General features: G+C 41.2%; 1 protein-coding gene across 1 annotated transcript; it reads left to right on the plus strand.

Annotated features, from left to right (window-relative positions):
- The first annotated feature begins 477 nt into the window (after window positions 1-477).
- Window positions 478-12,479, plus strand: LOC311259877 (syntaxin-12-like). Its single transcript, XM_084357256.1, has 10 exons — window positions 478-584; window positions 1,943-2,078; window positions 2,159-2,228; window positions 2,335-2,434; window positions 5,391-5,528; window positions 5,664-5,707; window positions 6,362-6,467; window positions 6,549-6,621; window positions 6,746-6,828; window positions 9,218-12,479. Exons 2-10 carry the CDS (start codon window positions 1,979-1,981, stop codon window positions 9,308-9,310), a joined length of 807 nt encoding a protein of 268 aa, XP_084213382.1. The 5' UTR covers window positions 478-584; window positions 1,943-1,978; the 3' UTR covers window positions 9,311-12,479.
- Window positions 12,480-26,468: the final 13,989 nt, after the last annotated feature.

Here is a 26,468-nt window from a genome sequence, read left to right on the forward strand (position 1 = left end):
TGCAGGTTTATAATTAGAGTGAGCTGAGAGTCATGGGACAGCATTCCAGCCTCATCCCCACAGTGAGCACACACTCAGTTAACGGAGGTATGAGCTTTTCAATGCCTATCAAATAACTGTAGATGTTTCTATCCCACACTGGGAGGGATTCTCTGTGAGGGTGTGATTCGACTGATTGATGAAATGTATGCTTGAACTGAATTTATTATTACTATTATTATTATTATAATTATTATTATTATTATTTGGTGGGACATTCCAAGAGTGTCAAATCCAGTCCCACCAGACATAGTCCCGACCCGGGCTGTGTCCTGACAAAACCTCCCTTTCCAAAGTGAACTAATGTGCGTCGAAAGCTGGTAGAAAGCATTTCTATCAGTAAGAGCGGCGTTAAGGTTAGCAGCACTGAGAAGCTGTGTTGACCGCCTCTCCTGTCGACAGTGAACGCAGCGTCAGACCAACGTCGGATTAGTGCTCTGGACGTGTGACGTCACGGACGGGCTGGGCTTCCTAATTGTGACAGAAATATTTATCCGAGTCGTCTCTGGAGAAACAAACAGCGTCGACGTCTTCTTCACCGCAAAGTAAGAGATTTAATGTGAACGTTATTAACATGTGTGCCAGCCGACAGCGAGCTGCTGCTGTACAACAAACAGGGACATGATGCAGGAGACACACTGCGACCTGTTATCACCGCTGGTACAGGCTCCATCCTGTGTCTGCTTATCAGCTACGTCACAGCAGCTTTTTGTAAAGAAATATCCAGAGAAGGACGGGTTGACTGTTCTGTTCGGTCCGGGCGGGCTGAAGCTCAGCTCTGTTGTCCTTTCAGAACTGTCTGTTAGAAGATTAATCACATGATGACTTCGGTTAGGCTCGCGCTCTTATCTGTCTTTTGTATTTGTGTGTCAGTCTGTGTTACTGCGAGACAACACGGAGGACACATCTGTCTCCTGAACAGCGGCGTGAGGAGGAGGGTTAGGTTCTCCATCACATTAGATTCATAATGAAACAAAACAGTGACTTAACGTCTTGTAGGTGTCGGGGACAGCGGCCATAGCAGCAGCCGAGCTTTGTGAAATAGAAGATGCACGTGTTTATTGTGGGCGGATGTTGGAACCATGTTTTGAAACAAAGATGTTGACTTTGCATTAGAGCATTAAAGGTGCAGTATGTAAGAATTGGCTGCCTTGCAAGTTCATATTCCAAACCAATAGGGGGCAGCGTATCACCAGAGTAACCCCTAACTGCTGCAAACTGTAGCTGCTGTTAGCTCGTTAGCGCTCAGTGAAAGTGGCAGGCATTGAGGACAGTTTTTGTAGCGGCCAAACCATGTCATGACGCGCCATGGCCCAGAAAGACTTTACATTGTGAAAGAAGCATCTATAAAACTGTGGAAAATTATGTTTTGAGCATCACAACCCCTGCGAAATGACTAATTTCACTGTCATAGTTTGAACCATTCGGTCCAATACATTTTTGAAAGTCTAGAAGAGCTACAAGATTAAATTATTTATCTCTTGATAACTTGAGGTTAGGGTTAGCTAGCCCGCAGGGTCGGCAGAAGTCTGTAGTGTGCACACTCTATGGGCGACACAACACGGAAGATCTGGATCATTTTATCAGCCAGAAGTCGAGCAATTTTGGCTTCCAAACGCCTCCGAGCAGCTCTCACAGGAATGAATGGGGCTCCATCGCCAACACTATATCCAGATTTGAATGTCACGTCCTTTGTCAGTTAGCAGCTATTTCTTAACTGCTTATTGGAAAATAGCAGAATATTATGATTATAGTATAATAGCATTTGGGTAATTTTCAATATACGTTGAGGTAATAATTTTAGTAATTTGGGGTCATTTCAAATAAAAAACCTACTTGATATTTACAGACCTGTGAACTGAAGTGTTGCCTGCTCTGTCCTCCTCATGGTTACTGTGTTTAGGTTCTGTTTGGAGTGTGTTCCTGAGCTTCAGCCAGGATGTCCTATATGAGAGGAGACAGCAGCTGGTCCCAGCCGTCGGACTTCGGCAGCCTTATCCAGACATGCAGCTCCAACATCCAGAAGATCAGCCAGAACTGTGAGTGCTTACTGTGGCCAACACACACACACATACACTGAGAGCTGTGTGTTTACTGAAGTGGTCCCTTTTCTCTGCAGCTGGTCAGATCAAAAATCTGCTGTATCAGATGGAGATGAGACAGGAAACCTCAGAGCTCCAGGAGAAGCTGTAAGTACTGGTGTGGGACTATTTGTATCTCACAAATGATCATTATTCAAGTGTGTGACCCGTAAAATTTTTGCGAGGTCTTAGTAGTGTTTGTGTTCCCCTGCAGCCAACAGCTCCAGCACTACACCAATCAGCTGGCTAAAGAAACCAACACACATCTGAAGGAGCTGGGCTCACTGCCTCCATCACTGTCCCCATCAGAACAGGTCAGTCTGTGGACACTAGATACAGTCAGTGAGAATCCCACACACAATAATCACTCAAAGGCACACAAAACACAATTGCAGATTTAGATATGCCAGTGGTTATTCATCAGTTTTTCAAGAAATGTTGTTGCTTCACGGGGAGCCGGCAGATTTAGAGCTCAAAGGGAGTTAGAAGATGAAAGGATTAACACATACCTAGCCATAACTTTGTGGTAACAAGCTCCAGAAATACACAGGGACAGGATACAGCAGACTTCCAGCTGAGTTTGGGCACAGTCCTCAAGTCCACAGGAGCTCCAGCAGAGGGTGCTCATGTTACACATATCACAGTGCTCAGCAGTTCACACCTAATGTGATGAAATCCAAAAAAGACGGATCCAAGGCAGTCTTCTGGCAAAAAGTCAAAAGGCCGTTATTCACATGGCTATTGGTCATTCTTAATAACAAAGATAGTTCATGTTCAAACAAGTAACGACCCACATGTAGCGACGCAAGCAGCATCAGTCAGGGTGCATCTCCTAGCACACAGCTTCCCCTGTTGTCGCTACAAGATAATTGCAAACACTACACAATGTCATATTGTAAACATTGTATTATATAATGTCTGTCTGTGTCTTTCTAAATATAACATTAACCAATATAAAGTCCATTCCATCACCGTACCAACTCCAATACTCCAGTACTCAATGTTATTACACGTACTCCGAGTTTACATTTGCTTGTGTCCGCCGCATCGATTCCAAAATTCTCTGTTTCTGCGCGTCCATACACAAACACTGACAACAGAGTTTCTGAATATCTTCACCCTGGCAGGAGTTTTCTTAAAGCTCCATTTCCACTGACCCCGGATCACTTCACCTGTCAGTGATTTTAATGTTGTGGCTGACTGGTGTATGTCCCGGCCACGTTATGGCCTGGTCACCTGTCCAGGGTGTCAGCTGGGATCACTACAGCCTCGGCCACCCTGCACAAGATAATGAATGGAGGGATGTGAAGTATCAAATTTTGCAGTATAAATGCCATACTGGTAAACAATCATAAAATGCAGAAATAAAAAAATGAAAAAGGAGAATTCAAAATGTTTTACTTATAATGAGCAAAGGACAGAAATTAGCATTGGGAGAGGAACATTTTGTTCTTTGAATTGATGTAAAGATCACAGAATAATGATGTTAAGTGCATGTTATGAAATGAATGTAGAGATTATCATGGTAATTTTACGGACATATTTCAGTCATGTGAAGTGGGAGTGGGCCAGACTTTCTCCATGCTTAGAAACTATTCTACGCCTCTAAAGTTCCTCACTACAGTGTCATTCATGTTACAGTCACAGTATGCAAGTCCGAACATTTGCTCTAAATTTACATTAAATCAATTAGTCCTTGGAATGTGAGGAAATAGTGGAAATGCCTGTCACAAACGAATGTCTTCAGATTACTTCTTCTTCTGTCGATTTCTTTTCTGTTGATCAATCAATTAAATGGCAGATTGTTTCAGCACTACACTTACAGGGACATTTAAGAAGATAAAATACATTAATAGTGAAGTAAGCCAATAGAGAGAGGGCAACACTGAAGTAATGTACTTGCTGGCTGCTGCTTCTGAACCATCCGCAGATGAGGCACAGCTCCTTGGCTGAGGCAGGGGCCCCTTTAAAATTATACAATACGTCTGATATAAAGGTTAAACATCCCAGAGACTGCTGCAGGGTCTGGTGTGCAGCCTCAGGTCTGATAGGACCTGACCTTGTTATTCCTGTTCTTCTTTTGTTTTATTCTCCCTCAGTATGAACATCCATGTTGTCTGCAGTGGAAAGATGTATTAAAGGATAACTACTGTTTTTTACAACCTGGACCTTATTTCTAGCATAAAATATGATCATTTATTCACCCAGATAACTTTGGTGTCATTTGAAGTCGTTCGGACGAAATTAGATCCGGTGTAGTGCCGGTATATCCATATAATGCGAGTGACGGGGCACTGAAACACAGCCTCTATATAACGCATTATCTGCCACGAAACTAGTTCATTTCACCAATATTTTGTTACGATATGCTAGTGCTATTCCCCTCTGAGTCCGGGCTTGTCTGTTATCAACATCTGGGGTCAAACTAGCAGTAGCAGCTACAGGTAAACAAGCCGGCTGTCGTGGGTGCGCGCGCAGCTCAGAGATGACATCTTCCAGGTCAGAGGTAGTAGCTCAACCTACAGACCCCGGATGTTGACAGCAGACGAGCCCGGACTCGGAGGGGAATAGCACGAGCGTATCATAACAAAATATTGGTGAAATGAACTAGTTTCGTGGCAGATAATGCTCATAGAGGCTGCGCTTCGGTGCCCGGATCACTCGCATTATATGGATATACGCGGCGCTCCACTGGATCTAATTTCGTCCGAACGACTCCAAATGACACCAAAGTTATCTGGGTGAGTAAATCATCATATTTTATGCTAGAAATAAGGTCCAGGTTGTAAAAAACGGTAGTTATCCTTTAAAAACCCCAAATAAGGCCCAGCAAAGGTTACTTCTTAACGTAAAGCATTACCTATTACTAGTTACTTTCTTTTGAAAGTAATAGGTTACTTTACCATATGACTGTCAGTGTAGATTAATGTGTTATTGATTAGAATACTTTTGCATTACTCTCTCCAAAATAACCACAACAGTATTATGAGGCATTATTAAATAAAAAAGGGTAGTGTTGTTTCATAATCAGAGCACAGAGGCTGGAGTTTATTGCAGGTCATGTAGTTAATTTCTAGTTGTGATATTTGATGATGAAGGCTCTCCTCTGGAGCGCAGATCTAGCCCGTTCATGCATTCACATGCAGTGGTTACCACTATGCATTAAACTTGCTTGCTTATATTACAATAGTGTCATGAACGAGTAAATATCCTGAGTTCAGGAAATTGAAATGTAATATTAATTTAATGTTGTTTTTTTCTTTCCTCCAGCGGCAGCAGAAGTTGAGGAAGGAGCGCCTGATGAACGATTTCTCTGCAGCCCTCAACAACTTCCAGGTGGTGCAGCGGAGGGCGGCAGAAAAAGAGAAAGAGTTAGTGGTCAGAGCTAGAGCTGGATCCAGGGGCATGGTAAATACCAGTCTTTCATTGGACAAAGGCTGTTACACCTTCATAACCAATAAACATATAGTGATTGATATAATAACTACCAATACATTTGCATACATGATGAAAAAGTGATGTGAGCTGATGTTCATTCAACAGGGAGACAGAGGCAACATGAACGAACAGCTGGTTGCATTTGAAAAGTAAGTGTCTCCACTGTGTTTTTAACTGTTGTAGCTTCAGTCAGTTCCACACTTAGTTCTTTATGATATTCCTCTTCTGTTCTTTGAGTGGATGCTTGTTAGTACAGAGCTATTTTAAATGAACAATCTACAGTGAAACAGCTACATTGTTGTTTGATGGTGTATTTTCTATATATCCAAATAAAAATGATGTCACATCCTCCCTTAGAATCCGACCAATTCCTCGGCACTGCAAGTATTATCAGCTTTTAGCCTCATGTACAAATTAAGTGCCTGTGTCCACATAGTGTTTTTTTCAATTGTTCCCAATGAGGAGCGAGCATCTGCAGCAGCAGGCGGCTGCCCAGAGGAAAGGTGCAGCACCCAGCGTCTTCTTTCTGAGCGCTCTGCCTTTTTTGTGCAGCCGCTCTGAGCGCTTCAGGTTTTCTTTCACTCACAGTCGCAAAAAATAATACGAGAATGAAATGCTGCCACAAGTCATGCTCTATATCTGTTATGAGAGATCAATATTTTCTCTTCCCATTTTTGTTGTGGTTGTTTTAAGGCCTTCTGGGAGATGAAAACATTTTTAACTTAAGTTGTAGGAGACCGAGGGCAAGTCTGTCTGACAGAGGGTATATCACTACTAATAAATTGTGATCTCTGATTGTGCAGGGAAGATGATTGGGGTCAGAGCCAGACTCAGACTGAGGAGCCCACCATCACAGAGGAGGACCTGGAAAACATCAAGGAGAGGGAGACTAACATCAGACAGCTGGAGGTATCAACCTGAATGAGAGGAAGCACTGCAGCTGTCAGACACACTGATATTCAGCAATTTACCCTCTCCTGTCCTCTCCAGGCTGACATTATGGATGTGAACCAGATATTCAAGGACCTTGCTGTCATGATCCACGACCAGGGAGAGATGATTGGTTAGTGAGAAGATACTCAGATCAGCATTGAGTTGTACACATTTTGATGTAGGTGTAGGTGTGTGTGTGTGTGTGTGTGTGTTTGCGCACGCACTTCAAACCTCCTCATGTGTTCTCATTTCAGACAGCATTGAGGCCAATGTGGAGAGTGCAGAGGTCCATGTAGACAGAGGGGCCGTCCAGCTGCAGAAAGCAGCCTATTACCAGGTAGGATAGACGGCCTGGACAAAATATAAGGAACGCTACATGAAAAGACCAGTAATAATATAATATACATATAATGCATGTTATAGGATAAGTCTGATGATACTGTGATTCCAGTGAATGTATCTACTAACAAGTACTGTATAATAAAGTTTTATATAAAAATATTCATATAGCAATTTTAAAAGTTACAAATTGCTCTACTCACATACAACATAGCAAACAATGGAAGAGTCACAATGAGAAGCAAGTATTACAGTGGCAATACAAACATTAATATAAAGTTGACAGAATGAATTAAAGAGGACGACAAAAAAAAGGAAAACCTGAATAAAACAGTAAGTAAAAGCATAAAACATCAGGGGTTAATAGCTTTGAACAGTTGTGTTTTGTGTCGGATTTAAAGTGGGGCACTGATTCAGCACCTGATCTCTTCTGGCAGGGCACTCCTGTCTGGGGACAGTCTGAGGGCTTTAACAGCAAAAGCACAGTCACCTTTAGTCTTTAGCCGGAACTTTGGAGCAGCTAACAGAGTTTTGTCTGACGGCCTCAGGCAGCATGTTTGGCCACACAGGGAGATCAGCTTGGAAATATAAGGATGTGCCAATCCAGACAGGTCCTGCAAAGTGATTTGAAATGTTTTAAAATTGATTCTAAAGGACACGAGTAGCCAATGTAAAGAAGCTTAAACAGGAGCAATATGGTAATATTTTTGGAGTTGAAGGCAATGGAGAAATTCCTGGGAGAGATGTGAATACAGAGAGTTGCAGTAGTTGAGACGAGATAAACGTGTGAATAACCTTCTTCAGATCAGTGAAAGACACAAAGGATTTGATTTTGGCTATTTTTCACGATTGATAAAAATAATATTGGATTTACACAGGTTTCCTTATAGAACACCAAGAATTTTGGCCAATGGCTTTAAATTGGAGGCCAGTGGGGCGGGAGGTATCTGTACCATAGTCTGATATTTCTTCCTCCTCTGAGAGCTTCATTCTCCAAAATGGGAATTCATCCACCACTGAAAATAGTCCTCATGTTTGAGAATCATTTGATAAAAACTACAGTGACCTGAGGCCTCATTTGTTAAAAGGTTGTTATAATGATAATTGAACTTGAAGAAATTGAAGAAAATGTCTGACAGTGTGCTTACATTCCATTCATAAAAGATCAAGTAGGTTCTAATGCTGTGTTCCAGACAACTTGAACTTGTAATCTCACTTGTAAACTAAGACACATCTACCCCAACTTCATGAGGGAGCAGCTGTCTGATGTCACACAACGATGGCAGCTCCCACAAGGTGGTGTGTTTGTAGACTACAGTATTTGTATTAGCCAAGTGAATGGAATATTTAGATATGTTTCCAAGTATAGAAGTGCTGTAAAATCAAATGAATAACAGCGTCTGTTACCTTATGTGTCGTTTCTCACCTCTATTTCATTTATATATGCAGAGAGGCTTCACTGCTGAGTCATTTTGTTACAGTCAGCCAAGTTTTGAGTTCACTTTTGGCATCACCTTGAAAACTCGGAGGTCAGAAGTTATCAAATTCCAATCTGGCTTTGACCGGAACACAGCATAATAATCCCATTTGAAACTTAAACACCTGTGATCCATAAATCTAAAATCATCTTACATTGACAGCACTTGCTTTGTGATGAAGGATTTAGTCCGAAATAACTGTAGACCATAAGAGAAAATCAGACTCTTTGGAAGACCAGATTACGCTGATGGTAGAGGAGATTGAAGCCAGGCAACACGTATCATTCAGTGGAATAAATGGTGGGGTGACAACCAAAGCCAAACACGCAGCTTTGGAGTTTGTCAGTGCTCATAGAGCTGATGCAAAGTTCACCACAGGCTTGGACTCATATCTAGCCCAAACATTCACACTGAGGTATAGGAACAGCTGCCTTTTTTGAGGGGGTTAGGGTTTAAAAAACCTGCATATACATTCATTTTGGTGTTAAAGTGGTAGTAGTCTAGTCTAGATTTTCCTCAGAAATAAGATCATTTGCACACCAATGTAAGGATTTATAAATTGTTTTCTGCTAAGGTCATACTTAAGATCATAATTGCTCATTAGTCCGTTTCATAAACAAAGTCCTTTTAAAGAATTGTTGTATTCAGTAAGAGCCAATCACTTGAGTGGCAGGGTAGGGGAGTCAGAAAGTATTGAGTAATCGACTGAAACACTGTTTGGGGGTTTAGGTCTTTTACTTACTTGCTGACAGTAAGAAAAATATAGAACAACAGCAGACTTGTTGTTTAATGCAGTATACTAGAATTAATACAGTGTAATATGATATCCTGTTTATAGCCAGTGTGAAGCTGCTGTCACTATCATGTAAAACACTGACACAGTGTGATCTGCTCCTTTGTTGTGTGCAGAGGAAGTCCCGTAAGAGGATGTGCATGCTGGCCATGGTGCTGTCGCTGGTGCTCATCATCCTGATCATCATCATCTGGCAGGCCATCAAATGAGAGAAGCACAGGCCACTGACACCTTCAGATGACTTCCAATGTGTGTTTGTGTGTGTGCGACAGAGAGCTGTATGTGTGTGTCTGTATAGACTCAACATTCCAATACAAAACAGTCAAATCGTCCTCAGTGTAACATTCTCCACCTGTATTCAGTCACTGTGTGCGACTGAATGTGGATGTATTTATGTGGGGTAAACGAATGGGAACAACAGTGGGTTGTTATTATATTATTTTATTACGTTGTGTATATTCTAGGTGCTGTATCGTAGTCAACTGAACTTGTTTCAGTTTGTTGAAGATGTTTCACCTCTCATCCAAGAGGCTTCTTCAGTTCTAACTAACTGGAGGGGAGTTGCAGGCTTTAAACTCCGTGTAAGTGTCCTTACAGAGTCGTTGACCCAACTGGCCTTCATGTGGGTTGCTAGGGCTAGGTCTGCCCAGGTGTGAATGGTTGTTGAGCTGTCTGGGGAGAGAACTCAGTACTGCATTGTAGTAGGGCTGGGGCGACGCGTCGACGTCATCGATTACGTCGATGCAAAAAATACGTCGACGCCATAACCGTCGACGCGTCAACCGACCAAAACAAAAAATGGCGGCAGCGAGTAGCAGCAGCAGCAACGCCAGTAGCCCTTTTCACACAGACGCCGCATTATCGCCGCAGCTCCAAAAGAGGCGTGACGATGCGCGTCATGGTGATGACGTGTGGTTTTTTCGACGTGTTTCCCTGGTGTCCTCCTGTTAATCTTAACATGTACCTGCTGACTGTTTATAATCATATGATGCTGTTATGATGTGTTGTGATGAGATCCTGACCCACCAAACATCCTGGAAAGTGACAAAGTTACGTTTTTCTCTAAATTACATAATTACATAATCGCCATCAGTAAACTGGACGCTGTCTGACTCTTTCACTCCCGGGGAGGGAGGCTGTTTTCTGGGGGAAAGTTCACTGAAGTCTCGGTGGAGGGCTGACCGTCCCGGTGATTTTTTTCACCGTGACAAACACTTGGTGAGTTAAAAGTTTTTTGCCGGGGACAGATGCTGTTTTTCGGCCAGAAATGTGACGAAGAGTCGGTCGGACCGACAGGCTGACAGACACTTATCCATGAATAACTGCGGTATTATTGGACCTGTTTAGTTATCACACAGTGAACACCATCAGACCGACACGCCCTCACTCCGTGCCGCCGGCTTATCCGTTCACACTGGTTCGGTTCGCCATTAATGCGCCTCTGATACCTCCGGAGGAGCATCAGAGGTGGCGGAGGGAAATTTCACCCCTCACCGCATCTGAAACTTTCACACAGAGGCAGATGCCGAGAATTGGCGCAGGATCCCCGCATGCAAATGGCAGTGTGAATGGGGCTACTGAGTCAGCTGACGCTGAACTCAGCAAAAAAAGAACACGTATTTCGAAGGTATGGGACTATTTTACAGTAAAAGGGAACAACTCTGTTGTTTGTCAGCTTTGTAAAATGGAAATGGCCTATCATAAAAGCACGATGGCTATGCACCAGCACCTCAAAGTGCTGAAAGACATGAGGCCGCTTGCTATTCATTACTTGAATTTTATTTTGGAATTTGGTAATTAAGAGCAATAAAAATGTATTGGAATGAAGAAATTTGTGTTTTTTCATTGAGATACATAAATTAGCATATGTAAATTGATATATAGGTCAAATTATGTGGAAATAATCGCTAATCGAATGGAATCGGAATAGAATCGAATTGAAAAATTAATCGTTAGATTAATCGATGCATCGAAAAAATTTTGCTAGATTAATCGATTACAAAAATAATCTTTTTTCCCAGCCCTACATTGTAGGTGGGTAAGTAATGTCTTAGGCCACCTCCTCTGTTCAGAGACGGTCATTCCAGTTTGACATAGAAGGATTCTTTTACTCCTCTTTCAAAGAGGAGTAAAATAAGGCCGGTTGGGTCAACAACCCACAAGTGGCCCTAACGACTCTGAAACTCAGAGCTCACACGTGTCCTAATAAGGACACTCCCACACAGAGTTTAAAAGCCTGCAACTCCCCTCCAGTTAAGAAGCCTCTTGGATGAGAGGTGAAACATCTTCAACAAACTGAAACATGTCCAGTTGCCTACGATACAGCACCTAGAATTCCATGGCCTGTATGACTGAGATCATTAACATTGTGTATATTATTGCTTTTTTAAAGACTAACAGCATCAAGTCCAAAACTGATATGTGTTCATGAGCTCATGTATGACTACTGCTACTTACAACACTGACAGCAGACTGTCAGACTGGAAATGTGAAGGAAGTATGTCTGGATTTGCCAACATTTTAGCTGCAGCCTCCACAATAGTGATGCACACGCCAGTTCTTTTAACTGTACCGAATCAATTCATTCAAAAGTTAAGTACATAAGATTTGTTCATGTAATCCTTCAGACTGGAGTCCCACTCACTGAACTGAGACACAACTGAACGTTCACCAAGAACAAAATACTTAGTTGGATAAAGATATCAGTTGCAAACTAAAGCTGAAGTACAAACCTAGTATTTACAGCACATATATTTTCACAACACCTAATTATTAAACAAAATACTTCTTACTTGAGGACTTTGAGGGAAGGAGAGGAAGAGTGGAGGGCTGGAGCTCACATTCACTTTTTAGTACCCTTACGATGCTCCGTTCAGTTGGTACTTCACACTGTGATGTTGTGTGTGGCTGACTGATTGAGAGCTCAGCTTCACAGATTAATGAATGGAGAGTTCAGGAAGTGATTCAGTTCAGTTTGTTCACCCAGATAATTTATTCTTTTGAAGGAAACATTTGCGAAGAACACAACACTGCTCCCCAGTGCAGACAGGTTCTATTAGGTACTCACTCATGAATGTTAGATGATGACTATGCATGGCTGAATATCCATCTCAAGGGGGGGGATGCTTCAGTGTTCTATGTGTGTGAGGTTGTGCGTGTGTGTGTGTGTGTTATTAAACGCAATGTTGCACAATTTTGTATGAATACTGTAAACCCTGTCTTATTTGAAGTGTACCCTGATATAAGGAGTATGTTACCCATGAAAGTGATGAAGGACATACGGACTGTTAGCAGCTGGTAGAATGTCTGTCTTTAGTAAACTGTTCCACTGGATCTGTCCACCTGACAATTTAATACAGTACCACCTGATGAAGTGCTGCTGGTGTCTTGTCTCATTTTGTTCACCAGAGGGGGAGCTAAGCACGAGAGTCAGCGGGGTCTATTCAAGATTCAAGATAAATGTATTACACAATACAAGATTGTATGATGAAATCTTTGTTTGTACATTCCTAAGCTACATATTAAAAAATAGACTGTTTTTCTGACTTGATTATTCATCATAAATGAAACTGTTCATAGTGGAGTGTTGAGGACGAGCAGTAGGTAGTGGATACGTCTTTTAGTATCTTTGGGCTCTGTGCAGACATCTCACTTCACCGATGTCACTGATGCTCTGTAGATGGTACCAGTGATGTTCCCTAAGAAATGTACCTGTTAATCTACATAACACGCCATCAACAACTTTCACAGGGATTATTAGAGTGGTTGAGAAGAAAATAGTTCCAAGGAATCTGATTCACCTGATATGCACAGACTTAGACAAGAAAAGTGCCGGTGTCACTTTAATAACTGCTACTAGTATGAGCACATATACTGAGTGTAAGTATTAAAACAGAAAATGCTTTGGGGAGCACTTACTGTAATTAAACTATGATTTTTACCAAACCTTGGTATTGTGTAGTATTAATGTAGTTCTGTCACATCTAGAAGATATTTGGTCCTGCATAAAAAAAAGAGTCCCGCAGATCTTGTTAAAAAGCTTCAGAGCTGAAAAGAACATTGATTGGGTTATTCTGACCGAAGATTTTCCCAAGAAGGATTGTTTTAATTTCCTTGAAACTTTTGTTTGTGAAAGTGTTGATATTCATTGCATTGGCTGTGATATCACATTCAGTGGTTTTAATTCATTTGTAGATAATTATACTGTGTTGACTTCTGAAACTATATTTACCAAGAACTATCACACTTACTTTTTTGTGCAGGACCAAATCACTTCTAGATGTGACAGAACTACATTAATACTACACAGTACTAAAGCTTGGTTGCCAGAAAGTGAAAACTAGTGGAGATATGAATTTTTGAGTGACAGTTTACTCCATTCTGGTAAAAATGTTGATTACTGTAACCATTCAGCAACAACAATGTAAATGCACACATGTTATAAGTTTTCCTCAGGGTCTCTTGGATGTTCAGGAGAGATATCAACCCAGTCCAGTGAAAAAAAGCGATTGGTGAGGCTGAGAATATACATACTCAGAAGCACAAAACTTTAGCTCAGAGGGCAAAACTTCAAAAATGCATAACTTAAAAAAAGTATTTGGAGTAAAGCTATAGGACTTTGCAAGGTCCCATGAATTAAAAAGACATCTTAAAGAAAATCCATGACATAACCTGGGAAATCTGGATGAGTGAGTTAGCACCCTACTGTCAGTAGCGAGTGCAGAACATATTCCCTACAGCACCTCTTGTAGCGGTGTATGTCAGCTAATCACTTGCATGATTAGATTGCCAATGAAATCAAGCCTGTACTGCACTTGTAGCCACTAAAAGGAACTTCAAATTGATGAAATAAAAGACTTGTACAGTAATTGTCATCTGGATGTGCTCTGCTGATTGGGGCCCCACAGTAACTAGCTGTAAAGTGCTCTGCAGTGTTTCCTGAGTGGCTGTCTTGTTTTTGTACTGTCGATATTTAGCTGTTATTTACATCAGTGCTGGTGCCCTCAGAGTTAAAGTCATGCTCAAATGGCAGATGACACTGAAATGTCTGTATGAGACAATTGGCATGATGAGTGTGGACAGAACAGCTGATCAAGGAGAGTCTGGTGGGATTTAATGAGGCTAACATTGGGGTTGTCTTGGTTACATGCCTTCTTGTGGCCGTGGAGGAACACTGAATGGTCCTCAACATCACTGGAAGGTCATCAGATCCCAGCAGCTCTGTGGCACCCCCGCTGCCATGACTCAACATGATACTGAAGATGATGGATTAGCCAATCACAACCATCCAGCTTGTTAAAGGTGGAGGGGAAATTTGCACTGTCAATTATGAAACATTTTTCTATATGACTTATCTTGCTCTGACTTTGATAAAAATATTTTAATCCACATATTTGAACGTATCCCCATGTAAATGTTTTGGTCACACTAATGCCATTGGTCTCCAACACTTTGTTCCAGCGGAAATATCTGTGAGAAACATTAGATGGATTCATAGTCCTCATCAGGTCGGTTTACAGTGTTAGCATACAGTACATTTCCCAGCCATCAAGTCAGGGGATCACTAAAGTCATGAGGTTACATCCTCTCAGGACCATGAATGTCTGTAGGCCGACAACATTTCATGGCAAACAGTTTTCTTTTCAGTCTGGACCAAAGCGGTACACTGACTGGCCAACCAACAGATTGATAATGACAGCCACCACTAGCATCTCTGATGATGTAAATCTTTAAAAACATCTCACAAATATATTTTGTTTTAAACCTGCAGTGTAAAACTTTTGTCTCCCCCCTCTGGCTGTTGTTAGAGTAATTACAAGAACACTGTCCATGAGCTTATGATGCCAAAGGGTCCACCATACTCCTAGCTGCTGTAGCCTACTCCATTGCCACAGCGACTCCACCGTTTAGCCCTGGCAAATCAATTGTTGCTGGCTGACATGAATTGCAATACTACTGGTGCTCCAGCAGGGAAAAGTGGCCAGTCACCAGATTTAAAAATGTCGGTATATACTGCGAAATACCTGCTGCTGCCTTATGTGAACTAGTTTGGCAAAAGATTGATTGTAAAGATGTTCATTTACTGTATATGTAGAAGTCCCATACTCCAGCTTTAGAAAAACAAGCTCAGCAATTAAAATAGCTTGGCACTGAGCCTTCCTATTGGTCAAACAGGAGGATGGACAAGAGAGCACACGACAGGTACAAAACAGAAACATGAGATGCGCCCCATCATTCCGACTGACCAAAACATGACAAAGTCTACATAGGGAGTGAGTCATAATGGTTTAATGGGTCAAGACTTATTATTCTCAGGGTTTTTTCCAGTTCTCAGATTCATAGAAGAAGTTGTTATATGTAAATTGTGTCAAGACTGTAAGTAAATTACCGTCAATATTTTTTTCAGTTATTAATAGAAATAGGCTATTACTATACCAAAAAGTCATGGCATGATATCATCACGATATATAGACCACAGTACGATATTTTCACGATTCGAAAAAGAAAGAAAGAAATGAAATGTCTTGAAATGCACTTCTGTTATCTGTCTTTAGTAAAATAAAAATAGCCGGCCATGACCTATGCATGTGTAAAAAGTAGCCATGAATTTTCTTTGGCAATTAATAATTGGACTGTGTACAATTGCAAAACAGTCCAGCAGCCAGTAGCAATCCCTCCCTCCCTCCCTCTGGTTGTACAGGGCACCCAGGGGCTGTGACACGAAAGGACAGCCAAGAACAGGTTCCACAGATTTCCCTCTCTCTTGTTGTCCAGCAGATGACCACAGCCACGAAAATCTCTGTCAACGTAAGTGAACGCCGATGGACTCTGGGATCGTTAGGTGAAGCAGACGGGCTGGGTGGCAGAGCAGCCCGCCTGCTTGCTCCAACTAACGAGCCCATAGACACTCTTTTAGTGAAAGGCAGCTCCGGAGGATGAGTAAAGAGGCCAGTGTATCTGTGTGAAGAGGTCGGTGTTACTACAGCTCATCAACAGACCCTTTGTAGGCAAAGTAGGGCAGGTCTTATGAGAATGAGTCTGTCCTCTTGAGCAGTATGACTGCGCCCTCTGCTGTTCAAACAGAGCAAAACAATGACAATGAGAGATAGAAGAATGCATTCAAAAATGATTTTCCTTGTTAGATCCATGAGCTTTACAAGTGAAATAACCACATGATAGGTTGGTAAATACCGTCACAGTCCCATGATGCTATCGCTGCATTTTTTTTTGAGGTCATAAAAAGTCTGCTCGCATAGGGGTCATACATTCAATCCATTTATTCCAAATGTGGTCAAAATTATTTTTTTAGATCCTCAAAGAATAAGTCAACTTTTCCATTTTAAATATTTCCAAAATGATTCCATTCCAGTCTTCCAATGTAGGTGGTACTGGATTTGGCCACTTTCTATTTTTTTACTTGCTGCCAAAAGGGCATGCAGCAGCCTTGTATCACCTCTGTTTCAAAAATAGAACGTGTTCCAGATAAAGAGTCTCGAACTTCAGCGGTATTTGTGTTATGGTTAAACAAAGAGGAACCCAAACACAAGACACATAAAGGTGGGCAGGTTGAAACAAACCAGGATCCAACAGGGCACACAACGAGAAACTTGGAACAAAAGGCAGACAAAGAAATGTCCCAAAAAATAAAGAGAAGTACAAAAAAATAAATGAAGTACAAACCAGTGAAGAGCTGGGAACACCAGGAATAAAACAGGACCAGGGACCATAGAATGCAGGACTGAAACGAGGACACTGGACAGGAACACTGAGATCATTGTGAGAACAGACCAACTGATTAATTAACAAATTAAACATGGGTGAAGAGGAAAAAGGTGGGAAAAGGACAAAGGGAGGAAGTGAAAAGCAAAACATGAAAACTGAGGAGAGAACTCCAATAAAAACAAGAAATAACTAAACCAAAAACTCAAACCACAAGAATTTGAGTCTTGAATATTGTGCTGAATGTTTTTTTCCTGGTATGATGTCTTAAAATATCTTCAAATTTTTTTCCAGCAATATTTTCTCCAATCCATGGAGTTAGTTGAGGACCACTGAAACTTCCAAATTCCCCCCAAGCCTCCTCAGAAAGCCCTATCCCAGCTTCTTTAATGATAAGGTGTTATCATTTTTAAAGTTAAAGAGAGCATTGTACAATCAAAAATCAGTTTCTGCTGTTGATAGCTCTGTGAGTGAGCACTTCTGATTGATGTAATGTTGTATTTTCTCCATTTCTCCAAATCACCACCAGGTTGTGATCAGTTGACAGCGCTGCCCCTCTCTTCATTCGAGTGTCCAAGACATACAGTACAGCTCCAGGTCTGATGATATGACCACATTATTGATCTATGGTCTACAGTACACTTATGAACCACCCGGTCAAGTGCAGCAGTCCAATAATGATGCACAGCTCCGGTTCAGATCAGGCAGGCCATTCCCCTCCAGGTCCCTCCATAATTGTCTGAGTGTTGACGTCCAGCAGTAGTAGAACTATAGAGTCCCTTGTAACGTTCTTACCACACATGTGAGATGTTATTAAGCGCTTGTTAGAAGGAGCACCACCTCCATTAATTATTGGATCGATTGATTAATAGGAGGAAAATTAATCACATCAAATGAAAGTTGTAAATCCTGATTACATTGACATCCATCTCTGTCATAAAGGAAAACACAAATACAATGACTTAATTCATGATATTTATTGAACTACTAAGGGACATGGGTGATGAATAAGGACCACTAAACATATATACATATGTACATATATTCAAATAGACTGGATGAATGAATGAATGAATGTTCTCAAAAACAAAACAAAAAGGGGGCAATACTTCACAAAGATCAATAGAAACAAAAATCATTTAAGAATTAGCTCAACATCAGCTCCCAGACAGAATGCATGAAGTTGGTTATTGCCTATTTTTCTGCGGTGATGGATGCGCTGGTGATGAGACGAAGTTTCCAGAAAACGCCGAGCATGGCAGAGCAGAGTAAGTGATCCTTGGGAGCCATGGTGCAGCCAGATGATAACCGCTGGACAGTAGGTTCATCATTATTATGATGATGATAATGATAGTAGAAGTCAAGCAGGATCGTGGCAGCAGGGCCAACCACCATCCATGGGAACCTGCACAGAGACTCCGGGGAAGAACTCTAATATGAGTTCTTGTCAGAACACGTGCAGCAGCATTCTGGATCAGTAGGAGAGTCTTTAGAGACTTATTAGGGCGGCCTGATAAAAATAAATTACAATAATCCAGCCTTGAGGTAACAAAAGTGTGGACTACTTCCTCTGCATGTTTTTGAGATAGGATGTTCCTGATTTTGGCAATGTTCGGAAGGTGGAAGAAGGCAGTCCATGAAATTTGCTTTATGTGGGAGTTTAAGGACAAATCTTGATCAAAGATAACACACAGATTCCTTACTGTGGTGCTGGAGGCCAGAGTAATATTCCTCTTCCTGTTCGGTCCACTAAACTTAGACTAAATCCTTTCCAGGATAGAAAGCTGGGTCGGCCTACTCTGAGCTTCTGCTTGGTGTGTAATCACATACTGTACAGCCAACTGCCTTCACATCGACTTGCAATCGCATAGAGGCAACCCTCCGATTCTCTGTGGATGTGTGAGTATACCCACACCCGCTTGGCTCCTCTCACCCTGGGCATCTCTGGGAGAGGTGAGTCCAGCTCCTCTCCAGAGCTAGTGGTAAAACCAACTCTATCTGCCTCCCCACCCAGCTTGCAAGGTAACCACCCCCAATGCCTATCCCTGCCGTAGCTCCATGTAGTTCTTTTGGATTCCAAGAGTCAAAGAAAGGGCAACCAGATGCTCGTCAAGCTCCTGTCCTAGGTCTGGCTCCAGAAGGGGGTCCCAGTTTCCCATTTTCAAGCAATGTGGTGCAAATTTGTTGCAGTATCATGGTGTTTTCAGCAGATGGAACAAGCAATCTACAAACATAATGTAATTAAAAAGCCTTTAAAGCAAGAACATAAATACAGAATGTAGAGTTGTATTAATTTAGTTGTGCTCAGATCATGCACATTCCAAAAAAAAAAAAAATCAGGTTTAACCCAAACTAATCACAAACCACCAAACTAACAAGTGTACGTATCATGTATTGTACCAGCATTAATTCAGGTTACAGGGTACGTACATTGTACACATACAATACACTGGGGGTTAATAGGGGCCAAACAAGCAGATATTTGCCCTGGGACCACCTTCAGGTTGATGTGGCTGTGATGAAACTCATGTCTTATATTGAAACAGATATGAAACTTTTTCAAACTATACCAGCCCACTGGTGGTCTTGTTTCTCAGTTTCTCTGTTAGTATGATAGTTTAATGCCTGTTGCTTTCATCCTGTATGAGTGAATATATGACAGCTCTACATGCAGCATCTGTCATCTTTGTGGTTTGAAGACCACATAAATGAAGAGGTACAATGTTAGCCTTTTCTTCCTCGTTTCCCCTGGCCTTTAGAGTAGAGAAAGTCTGTGTTCCCTCAAAGAATATACGCCTCTAGGGTAACCTAGAAAAAAAGGTCAGATAGAAATGGCTTGTCTGCCGCTCTCTCATTATGCTGGGAGGATAAAAGGAGGGTGAATCTGCTTTCCATATTTTCTTTTGTTGGGGTTGAACCCATCTTCTGTGCTCCTCTTTCATTTCCCCTGTTATAAGGACTTGAACACACATCATCAGCACTGATCTTCCCCAATGATGGAAAATAATTTCCCATATATGCAAGAGGAGAGGGAATACAGGCTCTCTTGAATGTCATCCAGGAGTAAATAGGCTTCTATTCTCCTCCTTGTTGCAGATTTCATGCCTCTTGATGGATGTTTGATGGGGTTGGTCAAGGGAGGAAAGGCCAAAGATATTCCTTGAAAATACCCTCACATCAGATGGTAAACACCCTATTTCTGTGCACTTATCCTGAACTGCCTTTCCTTAACATTATCAAAATGCTTTTAAAGACAGAATAATGGGTAGTCCACAACCACTCTCCTCTTACCTGCCTCCTACTCTCTGATTTCACCCTCACTTCATGTCCGCCCACGTCTTGAGCCCACCTCAGCCACCATGTATTTCACTCTTTCTTTACGCTGTAGCTCCCTGTAAGTCCCTGTTCCTCTAACAATGTACAACAGGCCTGTCAAAACCAAATTTGTAGACTGGTGGCATACTGTCTTCCAGGCAGGAGTGTCTTAGAGGTGGGAATCTATTAATCAAAGAAAGCCTGAAGGAATCTCTATCCAGACAGTCAGTTCATGAGCAAATGAGGAAAATGAGCTTGGAAATCAACAGATTGTATGTAGAGTCTTAAAAAATCAGCACCAGTGAAAGTAAATATCTGTTTGTCAGTAAGGTGTATCTGATATTGCTGTCTGGGTGTTGTTCCCAGAACATCATCATAAATGTTATTCCAGGGCCATCATTTCCACAAGAAGACACACATTTCTTTTCACTTTTCTGTCGCTCTTTGGTTAGGTTCAAGTAAAACATGGTTTGGGCTACAATACACCCTTTCACAATGTTAAACATGTGCTTGAGAGGATAACTCCTCCCATGTGGGTATTTTTCCAGTGGTTTGCCCCAAGAAGCTAAGCCGCAAAAGTGCTGGTGGACAAACGGCCAAAACGAGTGGTACCAAAGTCCAAAGGCAAGTGTTGCAAGCCCCCAGGAAGAGCGCCAAACTTTGAAGCCAGTTTTTTTCATAGTGGCCAAATTGTATAATTTCATCATCACGTGATGCACTGCAGCCCAAAAAGACTTTTTTCCATAAGCTAACATTGTGAAAGAAGTGTCTGTAGAATGGTGGATACATTTTTTTGAGCGTCACAACCACGCAAAGTGACTCGTTTCACTGTCATAACTGGAGTCATTCGGTCCAATTAAATATAACATTTGGAAAGTGTAGAAGAGCCGTAGTACGATTAAATTATTTTATCCCCATTCAGGTTAGCTGGGCGCTAAACCGGAAGTCTCTAGTGCACACGCTCTATGGGCCACACAACATGGAAGTTCTGTGTATTTCATACCAGGGAAGCAGAGCTTTTTTGGCTTCAAAACGACACTGATCAGCTTCTCCAGACATGAATGGGGCTTCACCTCCAACACTGTGTCTTATAACTGCAATCTCTGGTGTTATGGACTTTTCTATTCAAAATGTCTTAAGTGAATTGTCTACTCTTATAATGTCTCCTGGCTAATCAAAAATGAGCAAAGAGGTGGAGCATGGGTGGAGCTGAAGCAACCTTGTTAGTTAAACGAGCCCACCTAGCAGGAAGCTACCTAGCTAGCCAAGGCTAACAAGCTTTCTGTGATCACACACAAAAAGAAGCAAATTACATTTGTGGTTTTCCAAGTTACTCGTGAGTTTGACCGGGGTTTGATTTGCCCCAAATAGTCAGAATACCTTACTCTTACCTTCAAACCATGTGCTTGTGTGCACTTGTTAAACATGCGAAATGAACATTTTCAGCAAAGATTAAACTATAGTCTTGTGTATAGTCATGTGTTAGAGAGTGTGTGTCTAACTGTTCTTTTGTGTTCAACATATTTGTGTGTGGCTCAAACTTAACAATCAACAATCAGGTATTATTACATCAACATTGTGAGACTTGTAACAGTAACACAGAGAAAGTGTGTGTGTGTGTGTGTGTGTGTGTGTGTGTGTGATGAGCCATTGGCTCAACTTTCCCAAACATCACTGGCACATTTTAACCATGGATCTATTATAAGACCTGGATATGACGACGCCTCTCAGCAGGCACGCCAATTTTTTCCAGTGGCCACTCGTGGTATTGCAACAAAAATCCCATGGGGCCCAGAAAGCATTTTTCCAATAGACCATAATAGTAAAAGAGAAGCCTGTAAAACTGTTCTCAGGACACCTCCAGCTGTAACCACTGTTAATTGCTAATCTTTGTATCCCATATATTAAAGTCATGGACTTTTAAACCGTCAAAAAGTTTTCTAAAGGCCAGAAAAGCCCCCCCAAAGTCTCATTTTCCATGGTGACGTCACAGCTGTGTGCGTGAACTCCCAAGCGCGGTCGCGCTGTGTCTCGGGAGCGAGGATGCCTGTTGGCTTAATGACAGCTCTGAACGGGGCTAAACGTGGTGGGAAAAGTGAATTAAATGACTCCAGGGTGAGTCTTTTTCAAGACAGCGTTGTGATACAAGTTTCATATTTTAATGCCATGTATTTTTAAATGCAATTCTAAAGGTATTTTGGCGTTAAATTACCCGCTTAATGACCGCATTTTCACTTACTGCCAGTGCCACTGCTGTGGAAAAGTCCAAAAGTTATTTACCATGCGATAGTTTTGGTGATGTGTGTCACCAGGGTCTGATGACTGATGTTCAATATCCTTTTCATCCTGTCATAACGACCTTTTATTACGGTTTGAACCGTCTCAGTCTGATGGCCTGGAATTATGCAGTCTGCAGCAGAGCATACTGATGATGATGCAAGTATAAACTACAACGCAATAAATAAGGATGAATAAAATAATTACTTTTACTTTTAATGTCAAAGCATTCTCTATTTAAAGAAAGTAAGAAACAACAGTCAACATGCAGTCACATGTTATACTCTCACTTGGCTCTTACAAACTATTTTTCTCAGTTTTGCTGACTGTAATCACAAATTAAACAATTTTTACTTGGGACAGATTTGTTTGAGCCTTGGAAATATTTTACAATTAGTTTTTATACATATACACAATCAACTTAACAATGCACATGAATAATGGCACTTAAACTTCGGCAGAGATATTTGCACTTTATTGGATTCGCACACAACATTGTTTACACATCACACCAGCTCCGCCTGAAAGGGAGAGTCAGGATCCTGAATAGAGGAGACTGGACATGCTGTATCACTTTGTTAGTATTTGGTGGAACATGTGCCATAATTACTGTGGCTTACATGTGTAGAATATAGTGCCATGAGTGTGTGCATTTAGTTGAGTCATTGTGTACAGTATGAAACACTAAACCTCTGTGCTCCAGGGTTCCAGGGGGGACTATATCGGTGAGAGATGTCTTGTGTAGATGATGGAAAGCTTATTTCTTATTTTTACCTTCATTAAACAGCTTCAGACTAATTGTGATGGTAGATAAATGACTTGTAACTTGTTACAGGGAGAGTGGAGGCTCCTTCCATATCGTGGCTAAAAACCAAACCTGCGATCAGGGCCTTGGAACCGGGCGGTGTCACAGACAGTCGTTCTGGCCACAGGCTCAGCTCTCTCGTCTCGGTGAAAAAAAAAAGCGCTCCCATCTCTGTGCACCGTGAGTCCGCAACATAAACCCCGTAACATGTAATCTGTTTTTTATGACAGATCAGACTACACAAATACACACAACACAACATGTATATGATAATCCATCGATCCACCGATTGACTTTGCTGAAAACAAATGCATACAACCGGGAGGAGGGTAAGGAAAACAGCGGACAAGTGAGCCACAATGGCGTTTGCTGTCTGGTAGGATGTGAACAGGAAGTCATTGTCGAGCCCGTCCAAATTTTTAAATGAATTAATTCAGACTACATATATTTTTTTCTGGAAAAACAATGCTTTCATTCTGCACCCCTCTAAACGCGCTGTGGACGTATTATTTTTGAAAAAATATAGCATTCTCCATATTCAACCTTTAAGTTTTGTAAATATTTAAGTAATTATTGTACTATATAATAAGTTGGGGATTAAAGGGTGACTTGACAAACATTTGTATAAACCTGAAAAGCCTTTGTTGTTGTTTAAAGTGTTAAACTTTAAAACACATTTAATGCGACATGTTCCATAAATAAGTAAGTGGTTTCTCTCAAAAGGCAGAGGTTGGCGGGAGAGGGACATCACTCCAGGGAGAAGACTGAACTGGCTGGCAATGCTTTCAGGGCTCATCAATGGAATAACATCTTGTAATCCATCCATCAATCCTGTGTGGCATGTAGCTGTGGAGGATTGAGAAAACGGGAGTTTAATTAATGATAGAACAGTAAAATGTAATTTCAAATGAATTATTCACTATAATTTAGTGAGTCATCATTTGCATACTACCAATGCCTTTAGTGCCCACACACCCACACACAACATAAACAGCCTGTCTTAGTCAAAAAGCCCACTCACCACGGCAAGGTGCAGGCCAAGAGTGGGAACACAAGACCAAAGACTGACAAGACAAACCCTGACAAGACCACAAAAAGAATAAAGACACCGACCCTCAGTTTGATTAGACTTTATTTATTTATAATTATTATTATTATTATTATTATTATTATCATTATTATTATTATGTCATAAAGGAAAACAACATGAACTTCGATAATTTATGAAATAAAGAACCACTTTTTTTGTTCTGCCTAAACTATTGGCAGTTTTAAGTGAAAATAACAATTTGAAAAATAGTTTATTACACAGTAATATTGTCATAGCTCTAACAACATCTTACAGTACATTTTTAATTAACAATCAAAAACTCAACCATTTGTATAAACATTTTATTTATTTATTTGTTGTTATAATTATTATTATTATTTTTTTTTTTTACAATTTTATTACATTTTTTTATGACAAGACACATTTCAAAGCATCTAAGGCGTGGAACATTTTTTTGCCTGTTTGAACAGATTTCCTTTTGGGAAATTACTTAAGCTATTTAACAGTGAACATGTTAACTGAACTGTTTATGTAACAAATGAAACAAAACAAATCCCCTTTGTGTGAGTGTGTGTGGCCTAGAGGTCTTGGAAATGTATATTATTTATGGTACCTGTATGTCCAGGTAAAGACTTGTGCTCCGTAATGCAAGCTCCAAGTTTTACTTTGAACATTGCGTTTCTATTTCTATAGAGCAGAAAGCTTAATCACATCAGAATTGGAAATTATACATTTGGTGGAGCCATGTCGAAGTCGTTTTACACCACTGAGGACAAATGATTGCTCAAACAAAACACACACATGCACAAATAACATATATATATATATAAATATGTACTCACACATATATATATACATACATAAATACACACAAATGGACCCACATACATACACATATACAGAGCACATAGACAGCTATATACACTGCACACCTAATTCATGTACACTACTGATGGTGAAAATGGACCAGTTTGGTGAATTTATGTCTAACAAAATCTTTTTTTAATTTTTCAGTCTCTCGCTTCGCCAAATGGTGCATTCTAATGGTGCAGTAAATGGAGGATGCCATTTTCACCAAGTAGTGCACATGGTTGTCATCAACAGTGGTTTCAAACATGTTAACCACATGTTTGAAACCACAGCCCTGGAAACAGAGTTTTGTCAGCACTGTAACTTAGCACTTCCTTCGTAACAGCTGATGCTAAGCCACGTCCCTGGGGAAGCTTGCCAGAAGTTGTTCTCAAAATATTCTGAAAACAACGCTCTGACTCTGTGCAGACAGCAATAATGCCTGTCGATGGCTTCTGCAAACCTCCTCGATTCTTCAAGAGAAGGAAGGGATGGACGGCGGAGTCAGTTGTTAGGGTATCGTTGCAAGGAACGCAGTGGTGTTTTTCCTTGATCTTTTTCACCACAAAGCCCGCAATGTAACTGATAGCAGCGTCTTTGTATTCAGAGACTGCTTCTACATTTGGGCAGAGTGGGTAATCGTGGTCAGACTGGGGTGGTTCAACAGGTTTCAGGTCAAACCTACGCATGGTGTTTACTGATGCAGGTGTTGCCCCCAAGTTGTTAGTGTCATCCATAAGGAGACAGTTTCCTGTTCCAATTCTGACTTGATGCTTAACCAGAAGACGCTTGTTAGCAGAAGTGAATTGTGTGGGAGAGGGATTGTTGTTGAATCCACCACGTGCTCTGACAGCGGAAAAGAAAAGCTCGAGGTGATCTTGGCTGAACTTGTATGTAAGGAGATATCGACATGGGGCACCTGGCTTTTCCACCAGGTCTTGGAAAATGTTTCGCACACTTCTTGAACTGGCGATAAAGCCAATGATGCATGTCCGTCGCTTCCCAGCATGTAAAGGCACTCCTTTGGCATCTTTGAGATCCAGAAGCAGTTTTTCTGCTTTCAGCAGGCTTTTTTCTGTGCGCTCTTTGTTTGTTGTCCTCATTGGGGCTTTGTATCCCTTACCCAGAGGGTTCCTGCTGTTGAGAAGATCAAAAGCAGCATCAATGGTTCTCAAGAAGTCCACTGTTTCTTCACATCCTCTGAACTGTGGCAAATGCAGGTGTTTGTTGCAGTACTCCAGAGCATCAGCTACACTGCTGCTGAAAACTTGAGTTGCAAGTTTTACCTTCATCTTCTGTAGCTCCTCAATGTACTGCCATTGATTTTACCTGATGGCGTTTGTAGTGTAGC

The sequence above is a fragment of the Pagrus pagrus genome, assembly GCF_965226575.1.
Source record: "Pagrus pagrus genome assembly, chromosome: 7".
Taxonomy (NCBI): Eukaryota; Metazoa; Chordata; class Actinopteri; order Spariformes; family Sparidae; genus Pagrus; species Pagrus pagrus.